This window comes from Patagioenas fasciata, chromosome 1 (genome assembly GCF_037038585.1).
Source record: "Patagioenas fasciata isolate bPatFas1 chromosome 1, bPatFas1.hap1, whole genome shotgun sequence".
Lineage (NCBI taxonomy): Eukaryota > Metazoa > Chordata > Aves > Columbiformes > Columbidae > Patagioenas > Patagioenas fasciata.
In genome coordinates, this window is record NC_092520.1 from 171462097 (window position 1) to 171477350 (window position 15254).

General features: G+C 36.0%; 1 protein-coding gene across 7 annotated transcripts in view; it reads left to right on the plus strand.

Moving 5' to 3' along the window:
• The window catches only part of APAF1 (apoptotic peptidase activating factor 1), a 44571-nt gene that overhangs the window by 12469 nt on the left and 16848 nt on the right, over positions 1–15254 (plus strand). For 4 of the 7 annotated variants that reach the window (XM_065836822.2, XM_071800346.1, XM_071800338.1 and 1 more), the window contains 11 exons: positions 752–949; positions 1936–2119; positions 3172–3284; positions 3811–3942; positions 4370–4608; positions 5154–5321; positions 6245–6376; positions 9778–9891; positions 10489–10667; positions 12504–12630; positions 14699–14824. In XM_065836822.2, the coding sequence (XP_065692894.1) occupies positions 752–949; positions 1936–2119; positions 3172–3284; positions 3811–3942; positions 4370–4608; positions 5154–5321; positions 6245–6376; positions 9778–9891; positions 10489–10667; positions 12504–12630; positions 14699–14824 (1712 nt within the window). Of the gene's footprint in view, positions 1–751; positions 950–1935; positions 2120–3171; positions 3285–3810; positions 3943–4369; positions 4609–5153; positions 5322–6244; positions 6377–9777; positions 9907–10488; positions 10668–12503; positions 12631–14698; positions 14825–15254 lie in introns of those variants that run through there. The other 3 variants (XR_011736050.1, XR_010651300.2, XM_071800348.1) reach the window with 3 other exon arrangements.

Genomic DNA, 15254 nt, shown 5'->3' on the forward strand with positions numbered 1-15254 from the left:
CCTATGTTGTTATCAGTATCATCTTTGACTGACATGAAATAATTCGATAGTATCTAATGGGAATAACCTTCTAACTGCATATGACGAAATGTCATACTTATTGCCACTCTGCATTTTAAGAAGTGTCATAGGCATGTGGAAGTTTTATTACCTGAGTAAGATTTCCCAGAGCTTGCCAGTATAATTTGACATTGCACATGGCCACTTTGTGGCCAGCAGTGGACTGATAAAGTGCACATTGCTTTACCTGCTTTGTTGCAAATTGTACTATCTTAGCTTAAATCAAAGAAGTCTTGCTCAGGCCACAATGCTGTGCTGTTAACTGAAAAGGAAAAGCCTTACACAGCATGTTTGCTTTTCTGCTGCATCCATGAGGCAGTAACTTCTGGCTTACGAACTTACTTGACAGTTGGGTATAGGAATGTTGAGCTCCTGTGTTTGCCACAGGTTCTACTGGAGCTGCTAATTATCTTTTCACGTCTAGGGATTGATGTAACTATTTTGCAGAAAATGTAATTATTAATTTGGATGCTATTTTAGGTGGGAAGCTAGTTACCATTTAACTAATTCATTTCCAAAGAGCAGTATTTTTTCAGTATTTGATGTTGTGAGTCCAGTAGGTTTTAGAGCATTTCTATGGGGCATAAGTTTCAGAAGGGAGCCCACTAGTTATCTGGGGTGGGGAGTTGTTTGGTTTGAAGAGGCATCGCATTTAGAAATTACTTTGTATTTTCATGTTTCTTGTTTTTAGTTAGGATGATTCTCTGCGAAGGAGGTGTACCACAGAGACCAGTTGTCTTTGTCACTCGGCCAAAACTGGTAGATGCTATTAAACAGAAATTGTACTGCTTGGGAAATGATCCAGGTTGGGTCACAGTTTATGGAATGGCAGGTTGTGGGAAGACTGTTTTAACAGCAGAAGCTTTACGGGATCATCAGCTCTTGAAAGGTACTTTTATAAAAACATCTATGTTTTTATAAAAATTACTACAGGTATATGACACATATGGTGAAGTATCCGATGTCATCTTGAAAGTAACTTAACGTGTAGCTTTCTGAATTCCTTAGGTCCCTTCAGAAATAGTTGCTTGCAACTTACAGCGTTCATGACCATTTAGTGCTCTAGGACCACTAATATTTTACCAATGTATGGGAAAAGATTCTGAGTAGCTTTTCACGTTGTAATCTGCTTTAGTTTAGGAGACTAGATACATCCTTAATTAACTTGAAATTGTTATTTCTGTTAGTGCAAAATAGCCATATTTAGTTTATATTCCTTTTGGGCGTTTCTTGTTAAGTCCTCAGATTCTTCCTTTTGCTATGTGAGTTTAAAAAGCCCTGCTCTAACTTTTGCATACGTTTTAATAATGGCAGGCGTTTGTGGGGTGATTACACTAGTATCACTTTATCTTAAAGCAGATCATAAATTAAACCATTTAATGATTTTAATTTGTTTCCCTTGCATGTGACACTTGGAGTTGAAAGTAGGACTCCGAAATTAGAAAACATGATGTAGGGATGGAAACTACAGCATCCTTTGCTGTACCTGGCTCTTCTAGATGCCTTCTTGTTCACTGTTTTGGGATAATTTTCATATCCCAGACTCTGAACTCCTGCAGTAGTACAGGGTGAACAAAGTAAATACTAAGTCAGACCAGCAGGAAGATGGACTGAGAAGAGGTTTTCATGGGACAGGCAGGAAGGCCTCTAGAAGAGAGAGATGGCAGCATCAGTGGCAGTGTGAACAGTCTGTGAGAACTCACCCTACGGAGCCTGTTCGTTCTGTGTTAATGGTAGACTTGCAAGGTTTGCTTACAATAGAATTTAGAGTTTTATATTTTAATTGAAATTGGATTACTGGTTGCTATTGAAAGCTTCTATTAAATATTTCAAATTTTAAATGTATAGCATAATTAATATTGCTTTTTTTGTTAGATTACTTTCCAGGAGGAGTTCACTGGATCTCTGTTGGAAAACAGGACAAAGCAGGGCTCCTAATAAAGCTTCAGAATCTCTGCAGTAGATTAGAACATGACTCTACTCTTTCACAAAGGCCACCACTTAACATTGAGGAGGCGAAAGATCGTCTTCGATTGCTCATGCTACGCAAATATGCCAGGTGATGTCAGTAAAATGAAACACTGTTCTTTTAGCTGATAAAACTTCACAGAGTAACTTTGGTCTAATCTTGAGGTGTCTTTTGTGGTTACATGTCTCTACAGTTTGTATTTCTTTTTTTTTTTTAAAAACCCAACTTCCTAACTCTTTGAATTTCTGCTTTCCCTTTTTCTGTTCTACTGTAGATAATTAGGAAGTGTTATTCAAGATGAAGCTAACAATACTTCTAAAATTTCAATTCTTGTGTGGGGGTTCTAGTTAAAGTTTTCAAAATTACTGACTTGCATATGATAAAAGAATAAGTAAGTTCAGATAAGCGTACAAAAGCTGAAGGGTAAATAAATGCTAGAGGAAGATATATAGCATACACAGTACAACTCTGCCCCTGTTTAGATGTTTTTTTTTTTTTAATGGGATAACTGAAGGGACACATTGTAGGCTTGTCCTGAATATGAATATGTTTAGTAGACTAATAAGGCTTCTGCTAACAAAATATGTTAACCAACAGTCCAGGAGCTGGATTCACTTGAAAAATTATTAGTTGTTGAATAACAAAGGTTGAGAACGAACACTTGGAAATAAGAATTGCTCTAACTTCCAGTGTTCTCATTGGGTACGTAGAACGAGTCAAAAAGACACTGAAATGGTTTCTCCCGCAAAGCTTTTTGCTAGCCTGTGTCAAGCAGACTTGTTATCTAGTCCTATACAACTTTTTTTCTTAATTTATGATATCTTATGACTTGAAAAACGGAGTAAATATTTGTTTTCCATGGCATCTACTAATGGAAATATTTCTCGAAACTTCATTGTTTATGCTTCGGTTGTAGCTATAAAGCAATAAAGGGTAAAAACTTTTGGTTTTTGGAGATACTTGCATTCTGCTTTCTTGCCAGCTGTTTAATGCCCTCTTCAGATATTTTACATATTTATATTAAAAAAATTATGCAGCAATACATTGTAAATTCTGAAAATGGTTTTTCATTGTTAAAATGCAATACTGTATTTTAGCACTAACAGTTGATCTGAAATCTGCAATATTTCTTCTTGCACTAGATCTCTTTTGATCCTGGATGACATTTGGGATTCCTGGGTATTAAAAGCATTTGATAATCAATGTCAGGTTCTCATCACCAGCAGGGACAGGAGCGTAACAGATGCTGTGGCTGGTAAGGAACATTTTTCTCTCCCATGGCGCAGACTGTGTGTATTTATGCAAATTGTTCTTGTGAACTTTTAAAAGAACCTGATAGAATGTGTCTAACTTGTGCACAAGTGGCAAAGTTTTAGAATTCTTCTCTGTCAGACTTTATGCTCTTCATGAAATGTTATATGTTAACTTGAAAGTTATATGTCTACGTTGAAGAGTGCAATGATTCTCTACAGGGAACCTCAGTGATGCTGCTGCTGTTAGGCTGATTATCTCTACGCTATTAAGCAGTTACGGGTACAATGTGTCTGTAATGCATTTGTACTTATTAGACTATAGTCTAATTTTTTTTGTCTCTCTAATGCAAACTTGATTCTTACAAGAATTCTTATAGAATTTATACTCTCCTTAGTACAAAGCATCTAAAACACTATGCAAAAAATCGTAAGCCAGACCCTTTGCTCTAGATTTTGCTTGGAAAGTACTCTTTGTTTCCATAGGACTTTTTACATTCTTTTAATTTTTTTCCCTGTTTCTATGTCTAGGCAAGAAATATGAGGTTCATGTGGAAAGTGGACTAGCACACGAGAAAGGACTGGAGATTTTATCACTATTTGTGAATATGAAAATATCAGAACTGCCAGAACAAGCTAACTGCCTTGTAAGAGAATGCAAAGGTATATTTGTCACTCTTTAGCATACTGTTTACCACTGATTGTATTTTTTTCTTTGAGGTTTTGACTTAAAGATAGAGGAGGGAATGTTCTTTAATACTGTACACCTTAAGTAAAACACAGGTGTTTGTTAAATGCTCTTTTTTAAAAAACAAACAAACAAACCAACCCCAAAAAACTAAACAGAATTTCTCATGTTGAATTTCAAAGTTTTCTTCAACGTATCTTCCCCTTCCACGCCCCTGTTAAACGTAAATTTGGTGAGTTTGCAGATGTGTACATGGATGACATGTTTTCTTTGTCTTTTCTCCACACCTCAATAATTTAATGAATGTATTAGGAAAATTACTTGATTTATTCAACTGCTTGACTGAACTCTTGGATTGTGTTCCTTGAAAACCTCTAAGATTAAATCAGTCTTTTCTTTCAGGTTCTCCTCTTGTGATATCCTTGATAGGAGCATTATTACGAGACTTCCCTAGTCGCTGGGACTACTATCTCAAACAGCTGCAGAATAAGCAGTTCAAAAGAATAAGAAAGTCTTCTTCTTATGATTATGAAGCTCTTGATGAAGCAATGTCCATAAGTGTTGAGCAACTGAATGACAATTATAAAGACTACTATAAAGACCTCTCTATCCTCCCAAAAGATGTTAGAGTACCTACTAAGGTAATGACAGCACTGCAGAAATCTGATCACTTTTAGTGAGATATAAGCAATAACTCGGAAGAATTCATAAAACTTATAAATGTTGTGTCTAACTTATGTTGGTTATAACTTAATAGTAATTGCTGGGTTGGGTAGGTCAGGTTCATTTTTGTATCATGACTTCCATTGTCAGTAGTGAAACTAAAAAAATCGTAACTGAATAAATGTGTTCATAATGTTAGTTTAATGTGCATTCCATGTATAGCTCTTTAATTAGACTGTAACTGAGCTCTCTGGAGGTTTAAAACTGTTATGTGAAATTTGGCTCTATTAAGAAAAAGATGATCACCATAAATCATCACAAGTAGGCAAAAGATGGGATAACTTGTGTTATCCATCCTATAGGTTGGAAGATTTGCTAACTTGCTAATTTATTGCCATTTGTAATGTTTTTATATTTGTTAGTATGTGTTTTGTCAGTTAATTGGTCGCCTTTTTACAGTATTCGTACAAGTCATAATACGCCTTAGTTCTGATTCTTTTCTGTCTTCATGTATCTATTTTAGGTGCTCTGTATTCTTTGGGATATGGAAACTGAAGAAGTTGAAGATATACTACAGGAATTTGTTAATAAATCACTATTGTTCTGTGATCGTAATGGGAAGTCATTCCATTATTACTTGCATGATCTTCAGCTTGACTTTCTTACAGAAAAGAATCGCAACCAACTTCAGGTAGGATATTGACTAATCTACTTACTTTTAACTTTACTCTCTGTAGCTGGGCATTCTTCAGAAAATGTTCCCTTGTTGAATAGTATCCAGTGAAGCTTCGTAGAATGCAGTTAAACTTAATGGCGACTAATTAAAACATTTATTTTTCAACTTGAAGCTGTGGAGGGATTTCATGATGGTTCCATTTTGAGCTAAGAGAATAAACTCTGTTATTTCTTTCTCAAAGACATTTCCAGCAGGAGATGGAATGTTACATCTAAAGATTCCAAAGCATCAAGACCATACCAGAATAGGAAGTTTCTTCTTTAATACAGGGAAATGCTTTTTTTCATTTAAGGCAATACTTGGAGGGAAAGGACCTATAAGTTGGACCAAATAAATTTATGAGTTCTGAACAACAGGGCAAAATGAGTAGATATGAAGAAAAGGCAAGTTTTTAGGCTTGCTTTAGATCTACATACATAAGGGTCTTTTTTTGTTGGCTACCCACGTTTAATGCAAAAAGTAACTTGGTAGCTGTTCTCAGCCTAAGAAGAAAGGTTAACAGCTTGCTCTTCTGTCTTTTAATATCCAGAGAATGTTTCTGGAGAAGTTGTGAGCAATAAATTAGGTTAAGTGTACAGTTTTGGAAGATAAGCTTTTCTAATTTCATTTGTTGATGTATTACAGTTGAAGAATAATAGTAATAATCCTTGGTACTATCTGTCTGTCTGTCTGTCTATCTATCTGTCTGTCTATCTATCTGTCTGTCTATCTATCTGTCTATCTATCTGTCTGTCTGTCTGTCTATCTATCTATCTATCTATCTATCTATCTATCTATCTATCTATCTATCTGTCTTAATAACATAATTCCTTAATACTGAAACCAGTCCATAACTTGGTATAGTATTAACTGAAAGCGTGTTTTAATTCATATTGCAGGAGCTACATAAAAACATAGTAAATCAGTACAAGAAATATTATAAACTTGATACACCTGTTCCTTCTCAAGAGGATTGCATGTACTGGTATAACTTTCTAGCGTATCACATGGCCGGTGCCAACATGCAGAAGGTGAGTTCTGAGTAGTGTCCTCTGTTTCTCAGCCCACCCTTACCCCTGCCTTTCCCCCCAGGGTTTTTCCCACTTGAGTATCTTTTCTCCCAGGCTTTTGTGCTGATAGGTAAGCATTCAACATAGAGTCCTTTGGGGAGGCAACTGGGAATCACTTGTCTGTTATGAAAGCTACTTTATTTTTACCCTTCGTGTCTTGTCTTTTCACCCAGTTCTTGAGAAGATTTCTTGTTTTGTATCATAATAGCTCATGTTTTATTTTCCATTTGGAGAAGCTTTGATAGGAATTCTACTCTAAACTTTTTTGAAAATTCAGTCTTGCTTTATTGTGTGATAATGCAAGTTAATTGATTTCTTCAGACAATTCAGTTGGATTAGTTCTTTCTATGTAATTCTTGTTAGTTTTTTCCTCTGATGTCATACTGATTTATGTGTAAAAGGTCATTCTATTACTGGTTTTCAACAACCACAAAGAATCTGGCAAGAGTTAGATGGGCAAACCTCTTGTTCCCAGGATTGTCTTGGTGCCTTTAAAAAAATTGCTGTAATTTTTGCCATCTACTGTTCTTTAGATTCCAAGCTAGGATAAGACACAAATTATGCAGCAAGATTAATATTTCAATACTTTCACATAATGTCTTAAGAATTCTGCCTTGCATAGCATTTGGTCCTGGTTACTAATTGCCTTATTTTTTGCATGTACTTAGACCTTTTCAGTTGAACCTCTTTTGAGATGGTTCATCTGGCTTATATAAAATATACTTTGTATACCTATAGGAATGTTCAGAATTAATGTGGGCTACAGGTCTAGTTGTTTTGGGTTTTTTTTAATCATTCTTATTTCATTATCTCAGTGTCTTTAATTTCAATGTGTTGGAAAAATGTTTTTATTATTAGCTTTTCTACATTTTGTAGAATTAGCTTCTCAGAGTTCTTTAGCCTTTCTTGGTATGACTCTATGCTTCCCAGAGTTTACACTCTTATTATTAAGGCATGATTTCCTTTGTTGGAAGGCTAACCGTGATAAACTTTTTGTTTAACTGTGATAAACTTTTAATGCTTATGGTATTTACTGATTTTAAATTAGAATATACTTTGAGCCTGTGCAGTGTTGTTTCTAAACAGTTTTTCTCATCCTAGCAAGTATGTTTTTTTTAACAAGAAGGGCTTAAGTACATTAATAGCAAGGAGAAATCTAAAGACTTTATTGGACTGTTATTTGTTGGAGATGGCCATCTGACTAATAGGGATGAAGAAAAAGCAGAGGCGGTCAATGCTTTTTTTGTCTCAGTGTTTAATAATACTGACAGACCTTGGGCTGCCCAGTCCCCTGAGCTGAAGGACCACGAGTGTGAGAAAAGAGGCTTTGCATTTGTGAGCACTGAAATTGTAAGGGACATGGCGTATCAGCTGAATGTTCACACGTCCATGAGGCTTGATGAGATTCATCCCAGAGCACTGAAGGAGCTAATGGGTGTTATGGCAGGACTCCTCTCAATCATCTACAAAAGGTTTTGGGGGTCTGAGGAGGTCCCTGCTGACTGCATGTTTTTCCAGTTTATAAGAAGACCCAGGGAACTACAGACCTGGTAACCTAACCTCAGTTCCTGTAAAAATTGTAGAGAAGATTATACTGGGTAGGGTTGAAAGGCATTTAAAGAATGATGCTATCGCCTGGCACAGTTCACACAGGGAAAGTCCTGTTTAATTAATTTGGTATCATTCTGTGATAAGGTCACCTGCCTAGTGGATGAAGGGAAAACGGTGGATGTAGTTTTTCTGGTTTTTAGTAAGGCTTTGGATGCTGTCCCTCACAACATCCTTTTACTGGACAAGTTGTCTGACTGCAAGATGAGCAGGTACGTGTGCACTGGGTGAAGAGTTGGCTGAAGGGCAGGACTTAAAGGGTTGTAATAAATGGGGCTACGTCCAGCTGGTGACCAGTCACCAGCAGTGTTCTTTGGGGATCAATTCTAGGGCCAGTTCTGTTCAATATATTTATCAATGATCTGGATGCAGGAATAGAGTGCACCATTAGTAAGTTTGCTGATGATACCAAACTGAGTGGTACTGTCGACTGTCTTGAGGGACAAGAGGCCTTGCAGTAGGATCTAGGTAGACTGGAACATTGGGGAGTGACTAATGGGATGAAATTTAACATGTCCAATTGCTGGCTTCTGCATCTAGAATGGAGTAATGCTGGGCACAAGTAGAAATTGGGAGAGCAGTGACTGGAGAGCAGCCCTGCAGAAAGGGATCTGGGGGTGCTGGTTGACAGCAGGGTCTGTATCAGTCACCAGTATGTGTGCCCTGGCAGCCAGGAGGGCAACCCGCATCTGGGGGGCATCAAACACAGCAAAGCCAGCCAGTCAAAAGACGTGATTATCCCGCTGTATTCAGTGCTGGTGTGGCCTCACCTTGAGCACTGTGTGCAATTCCGTGCCTTGCAATTTAACAAAGATGTGAAAGTACTTGAATTCATCTAGAGAAGGGTAACAAAACTGGTGGAAAGGCTGGAAGGAATGTCCTGTAAGGAGCAACTAAGGACTTTGGGCTTGTCTGGTTTGGAGAAAAGGAGGCTGAGTGACGACCTAATTTCTCTCTACAGCTTCCTGGGGAGGGGAAGTGCTGGCAGGTGCTGATCTCTTCTCCAGGGTATCCAGGGACAGGATGCATGGGCACAGTGCAAAGCTGCGGCAGGAGAGGTTCAGACTGGACATGAGGAAGCATTTCTGTAACAGTGGTCAAACACTGGAACAGGCTTTCTAGAGAGGTGGTTGATAGCTCAAGCCAGTCAGTGTTTGAGGCATTTTGATAGTGCCCTTAATAACATGCTTTAGCTTGGTCAGCCCTGAATTGGTGAGATAGTTGGATTAGATAATCATTGTAGGACCCTTCTGACTGAAATGGTCTATTCTAATAATTCCTTTTGCTGTTTCTGACAGCCTCTTAAGTAGCTTTCAGATTTTCAAGTTATATGCAACTGTAACAGCCTTTTTGCTTTCATTCAGACTCAGAATCTGTTAGGAAGACCAAGAGAGACCACTATTAGCAGAGTGGTCTTTGCTAGACTGGACTAGAAGCAGCTTTTTCAGAGTTGTATCTTAAACCAGGTCTTGTGTGCTACAGAACTCAGGATTTGCTTTGTACCCCCATCCATTCTCTGACTAGCTGTATCAAAGAGCAGTCTTTGCATTAAAATAACAAGCTTAGCCTTCTATACCAGAATTTTCGTACCTGTTTAAGATGCAGGAAACAGGAAATTACCTAAATTTTTAACTGGAGACAATTCTACCCAAGCGTATTAAATACCTATTTTATTTCCTGTGCTTTTCTTTTTCCCCTCAAGTAGATTTGGTTGTGGAACTCATGCTCTGAACTTGAATTTGTGTTTCTTGTAGGAACTCTGTGATCTTATGTTTTCTCTAGATTGGATTAAAGCTAAAACAGAATTGGTAGGGCCTGCTCATCTGATTCATGAATACGTAGAATATAGTTCAGTCCTGGATCAAAAGGTATGATACTAAAAGGTAAATGATCGGTCTGTTCCAAATATATTTTTCCATGTTTAAGTGCATTTTGTTGAATGTGTATATATCTATATGGGAGATATCTAGAAAGCTTAAAAACCTGAAACATAAAAATGGCGCTAAGTTTAATTTGGAGAAGAGAAAAATGAAGAAAATTTAATTTTTAGTTTTAGTTGTAACTTCTGTGTAGGCACAAATAATTGATGATAGATAGAACTCAATAACTGAGGTGAAGAACAATAACTTAATGGTGGGTACATATGGTACTCTGTTTTTGAGGAGGTGTAGAATTTTGTTGGTCACTTGGAATAGTCTCTCTGATACTTCACATTGAGTGCTTATTGAATAAATCACTGTTGTCAATATCCTTTATTTGAAAAGTAAGGATTATATGCTTTCCTGAATAAGATAATGAATTTTTTCAGTCTATCCTATGTACTTGCTAATAGACCTAAATATAATAGAAAAATAGAACTAAGTGCTTCTGTAAGAATATTAGCTGTATAGAAAAAAAAATGCAAAGGGCACTTAGGAAATAAATCTGCTTTCTATGTTATCAAATATTTTCTGCTCTGTACATAGGATAGCACAGTACGTGAGAACTTCCAGGAATTTCTGTCTTTAAATGGGCACCTTCTTGGACGGAAACCATTTCCTGACATTATACAGCTGGGTCTTTGCCAGCCAGAGACATCAGAGGTGTATCAACAAGCCAAATTACATGCTCAAAGACAAACAGGAGCATTTTATTTGGAATGGATGTAAGTAGCTACAGTCCCATCTGCTGATATGCTCGTCCCTTGATCCAAGAAAACAATTTCATGAATGACCAAATACAGTGTATGGCTAATATGAGAAGATTTTTAAGAGTCGGTGTGTTTTTTCTGGGGAAAGAAAGTGAAATAATTTTCAAGAACTTGTGGGAGGAGGAGAACTCTTGATATGTAAGGCTACAAATTAGTAATAATTACATAGAAATAACTAGAGGATTATATTTACTTCTGTACTGAATGATTGTTCCTTTTAAATAGCTATACGAAGTTGAAAATAAAATACTTTTAACCTTCTCTAAATACATTTTTTTAAAGTTAGATTTGTAATGCAAGTATTAAGTAGGTTACAGCAAGTTTTTAAGTTTCCTAGTAAAGTGCATACCTTAAAAAGGAGAACGTTTGTGTTAACTTGCAAAGTTTTTGAAAGTAGTGAGATGGGAAATACTAAAAGGCTTTGCAATGTCTATCCAATCTTGAAGTTTCTCCTATTTAAATAATCTCTTGCTGTTTTCATATTTTCGGAAGTTGTTCAAGGAAAAAGTATATGTATCTAAATATTTTTTCAGCATAGTCCAGTAGTCATCTGACCATGTAACTGTCTCTGCTAGATTGTTCTGTTTGATGTTTCTGTTCTTATATCTGCAGTACTTGGTGGTTACAAACCAGAATGACTCTGTCAGGTAATTATGGTAATAATCAGGCAGGTTGCTCCAGGCATATTTGAATTTAGGTCTGCTCTTTGAATATCTGGTTATTTAGTTTTGCATAGGTAACAAAATGCTGACAAAAATGCTTGAAAGTTGCACAGTTCAGAAGAGTCAATCCCAGCAAGGTCACAGCTTTCAGCTTGGGTATTGGATACTTATGCTGAAGAACATGACCAAAATTAACAGAACAGAGACTGATGGGTTTGTATCCCATCCTAGGAAAAGGTTCCAAAAATGGTTTGTAGGATGTATAGGCGAATACACTGCTCTCTTGACCAGCAATTTTAGCTTTATTAAAACATGTAAAAAAAAACCCAGTGTTGGCTTGGATGACTCAGTATTTTGCAGTGAGAAATTGCTTTCATTTTGAAGCACAGCTACTTTGAGATGTTTTACCCGTTATTTAAATGCTAAGCCTGAAGACTGAAACTGGTAATGAAAAAACTTGAAGAACATTGATTCATTTTGACTCTAGGAAGAAATCTTATATCAATCTATTTGTCACCAAAAATCACGTTATTACAGTGATAGCTTTCTGTAGTAAGGTGTGGTTAAGCAGGATGATTGATTGATACTAATTTGAAGTTCTTGTTAAAGTGAGGCAAGGGTCATCTAAGCTGAACTAGATTCTGTAGTGATAAGAGTTGAGTTGTTGCTGTGAAAATTAGGCAAATCTAAGATCTAAACAAATTTATAAATGTTTTTTAATAAGCTTGAAATGGAGCCTCCAGGAGATCAAGAATTCTCAGGAAGAAATTTATATTTGGAAACAGCACGTGTCAGATCGTAAAAATGCCATTAGGAAGGCTGTGTCTCGCAGTGAAACAGCTTTGTCTATAGAGTAGCATGTTAATTTCTTATGCACATATTACCTCTCTTGATCTCTAAGCTGTGACTATTGAAGGCAATACAATCTCTGAGTGAATGTTAGAATTTGTATTTCCCTTCTTATGTCAGTGTAAAGGCTGAAAGGTAAGTTACAGTGTCTTGATTGATTTGTTTCTTATAAAGCTCGCTGCTCAAAATACATGAAAAAGTGTTTTTATAGAGGATTTTGAATAATTAAAAAAGCAGTAGGAAATTCTACTGATCTAAAATCAACTGTCTTACCCTGTAGAAATAAAAAATCCTTGAAAAACCTGTACCGTCTGGTTGTTCGTCCGCATAGAGATGCAGTTTACCATGCCTGCTTTTCTAAGGATAGACAAAGAATAGCATCTTGTGGAGCTGATAAAACACTTCAGGTAAGATACCTATGCATGAGTGAAAAGAGATGCTGTGTACCATTTTGATAACATCTGTTAACAGTCCTGTCACTTTTCTTTTGCTGCTACCTGGAGATATTAGGGATCTAGAACATATTGGAGACATATGATTAAAAAGGATGTATTGTTACATAAACAACACGTTGCCTGGTTAGACTACAAAGCATTATCTTCTAGTTTGAAAGCTAAACTGTCTGATTTCAGGGCTTATACCGTCACCGATGTGTAATACATGAACATGAGATACCTTTTAGTGATACAGAAAAGCTCACAGCCTGAGCGATGTACCCCAGCACGTTTCATATTTACTTGCAAAAATGTTGTTTCCAGTCACAGTAGGCCTTCTACAGCACTGAAAAACAGTATTTCTGTGGGATGGTAGTGGACATTATGCTACTCTGGCGCTTAATTAGTAAACTGTCTTATGCAAATAAATAAATCTGGGGAGAAAAATGAACCCCTGAAGCTGAGGACAGTATTAGATTGAAAATGGACCAGAAGTGCTTAGAAAGTGGGTTAGAGGAGACAGAGAGGCAAGTGACTAATATAAATTTGCCAGCAGTCTGCCTGGAGGGAGCCAGCCAGCTCTCAAGAAAACTAGCAGTCAGCCAGCCAATAACCTGGTAAGGTGTCCGTATTCCAGACAGCCAAAGGTAAGGGAAAAGAACAACTTTTCTGCAAGCCTTTGGTATTGTTTTGGATGCTTGATGAGTACTAAAAGTAATAATATTGGTGCTGTTTAGTTGCTGTTAATTTGGCTACTTAATGTGGTGTTACTGTGGTTTTAGTTGTTTTATTTGCTGGCTTCTACAATATTATGATCATGGCATCTACTTAAGGAGATGCCTCGTGGATGTTCTCATTTTATGCTGTGCTGAAGTTACTGTGCTGGGCTTCTGTACTAAATGGCCTCAGTATTGAGATGGCAAATTGCTTATTTTTTCGCTTCATTTTCTAACCAGAAAAGTAAAATTTGTGGATTGTGATTGCATTTAAACTAAGCTTGTGTTAAAGTAGTAGTAGGAAAATCAGCAATAATCCTTATTTCATTGTTTAACTTCAAACTTATTAATGTTTTTTTTTCTAATAGTGGTCTAAACTTTTCAGTTTTCAAAGCTACTTCTGATATTTCTGTTAGATAAAAAATTCTGCAAAAATATTCTGCAAAATTTACTGTAAATGAAGATTTCCTGTTACTTCAGTATTTATGTTCTTATTTGAACAAATACCAACCATTTCATCGCCATTGATATACCCATTCAATTAAAAACTCAAGAGAAAACCAGGGACTTCACAATTGTAGTACCTTGAATGCTGCTGTAAGGAACACCTTGTGATTTGCTTTAATGATTAAGAATATGTAACCTGAAGAGGAAAGGGAGACCTGATTCCCCTCTCCCCCATTGTAAAGTTAAATCCAAGAATTTTGGGAGGTTGGTTGATTTATCACTTTTCCCCAACTGACCTTTTATTGCCAATGAGGAGCTCAAGACTGAGACTTGGGTCATTTTGTAGGACTTTTCACTACTTGTTTTCTCTTATTTGTTTCCCAAATCATCAACTGCTGCTGAAATGATTACTTTCCACAGAAGGATGTCTTATACATAAATATGATTTTTATATATCATGATTTATATATATGATTTATATATATAAACTTGGAATTTTTAGTTTGAAGAATAGTTTAGATTTTGTTAACAGTGTTGTGCAGTTATTATGGAAAAATACTGAGAAAGGACATGGATTTAGGCTTAAAGAATGAGGGTAGAAAAAGTAATTAATGAAACACATATTTCATACAGAAATGTTTTTTTAAAATCAGTTTCCCCTATTTCTTCCCTAACAATTTCTAGCATCCTTACAAAATTGAAGCTCAAATTAAATATTTTTAGAATTATTATAAGTTCCCTGAAATTCTAAATGCTTTCAAAAGCAAACCAGTTTTATGAACAGCTTATACAAAGAGAGCTGTTTGAGAGATAACAAGCCTATATTAATGTTTTAAAATTGTATGTGAGTTATAAGATTTTATTATTTATTGTTTTAGGTGTTTAAAACAGAAAGTGGAGAGAGACTCCTGGAGATAAGTGCCCACGATGATGAAATACTTTGTTGCGCTTTCTCTGCAGATGGTGAATTTGTAGCAACTTGTTCAGCTGATAAAAAAGTAAAGGTAAGAAAATGGAGAAGAGACAATTTTTTTCAAATTCATAATTCTAATTTCAGTTTTAATCAGCTCAGGCCAAGCAGATTCTTAAGACTAGAAGTTTTTTAAAATGTCTTAAATCTTATGTGGATAATTCACTACTTAACAAACAAACAGAAGAGCCCCACTTTTACGTAAGATAAAAGCTACTTAATGTTAATATCATACTTAAAGAATTGTCACTTAATTTACTTGTATTATCAGGTGTTTCTTCTTAAGTAGAACATAATGCATTAATCCAGTCCTATCCATAACATGAGATGGATATATCCAGAATTCTTTTTTTCATATTTGTTTGTTTGTTTTGTTTTTCTGTTATATGTGAATTTTTTTTAATTTTTAATTCCTCAGTATTTTAACAGAACCTTGGTGAAATTCTGGTATTTATCTGAATTGT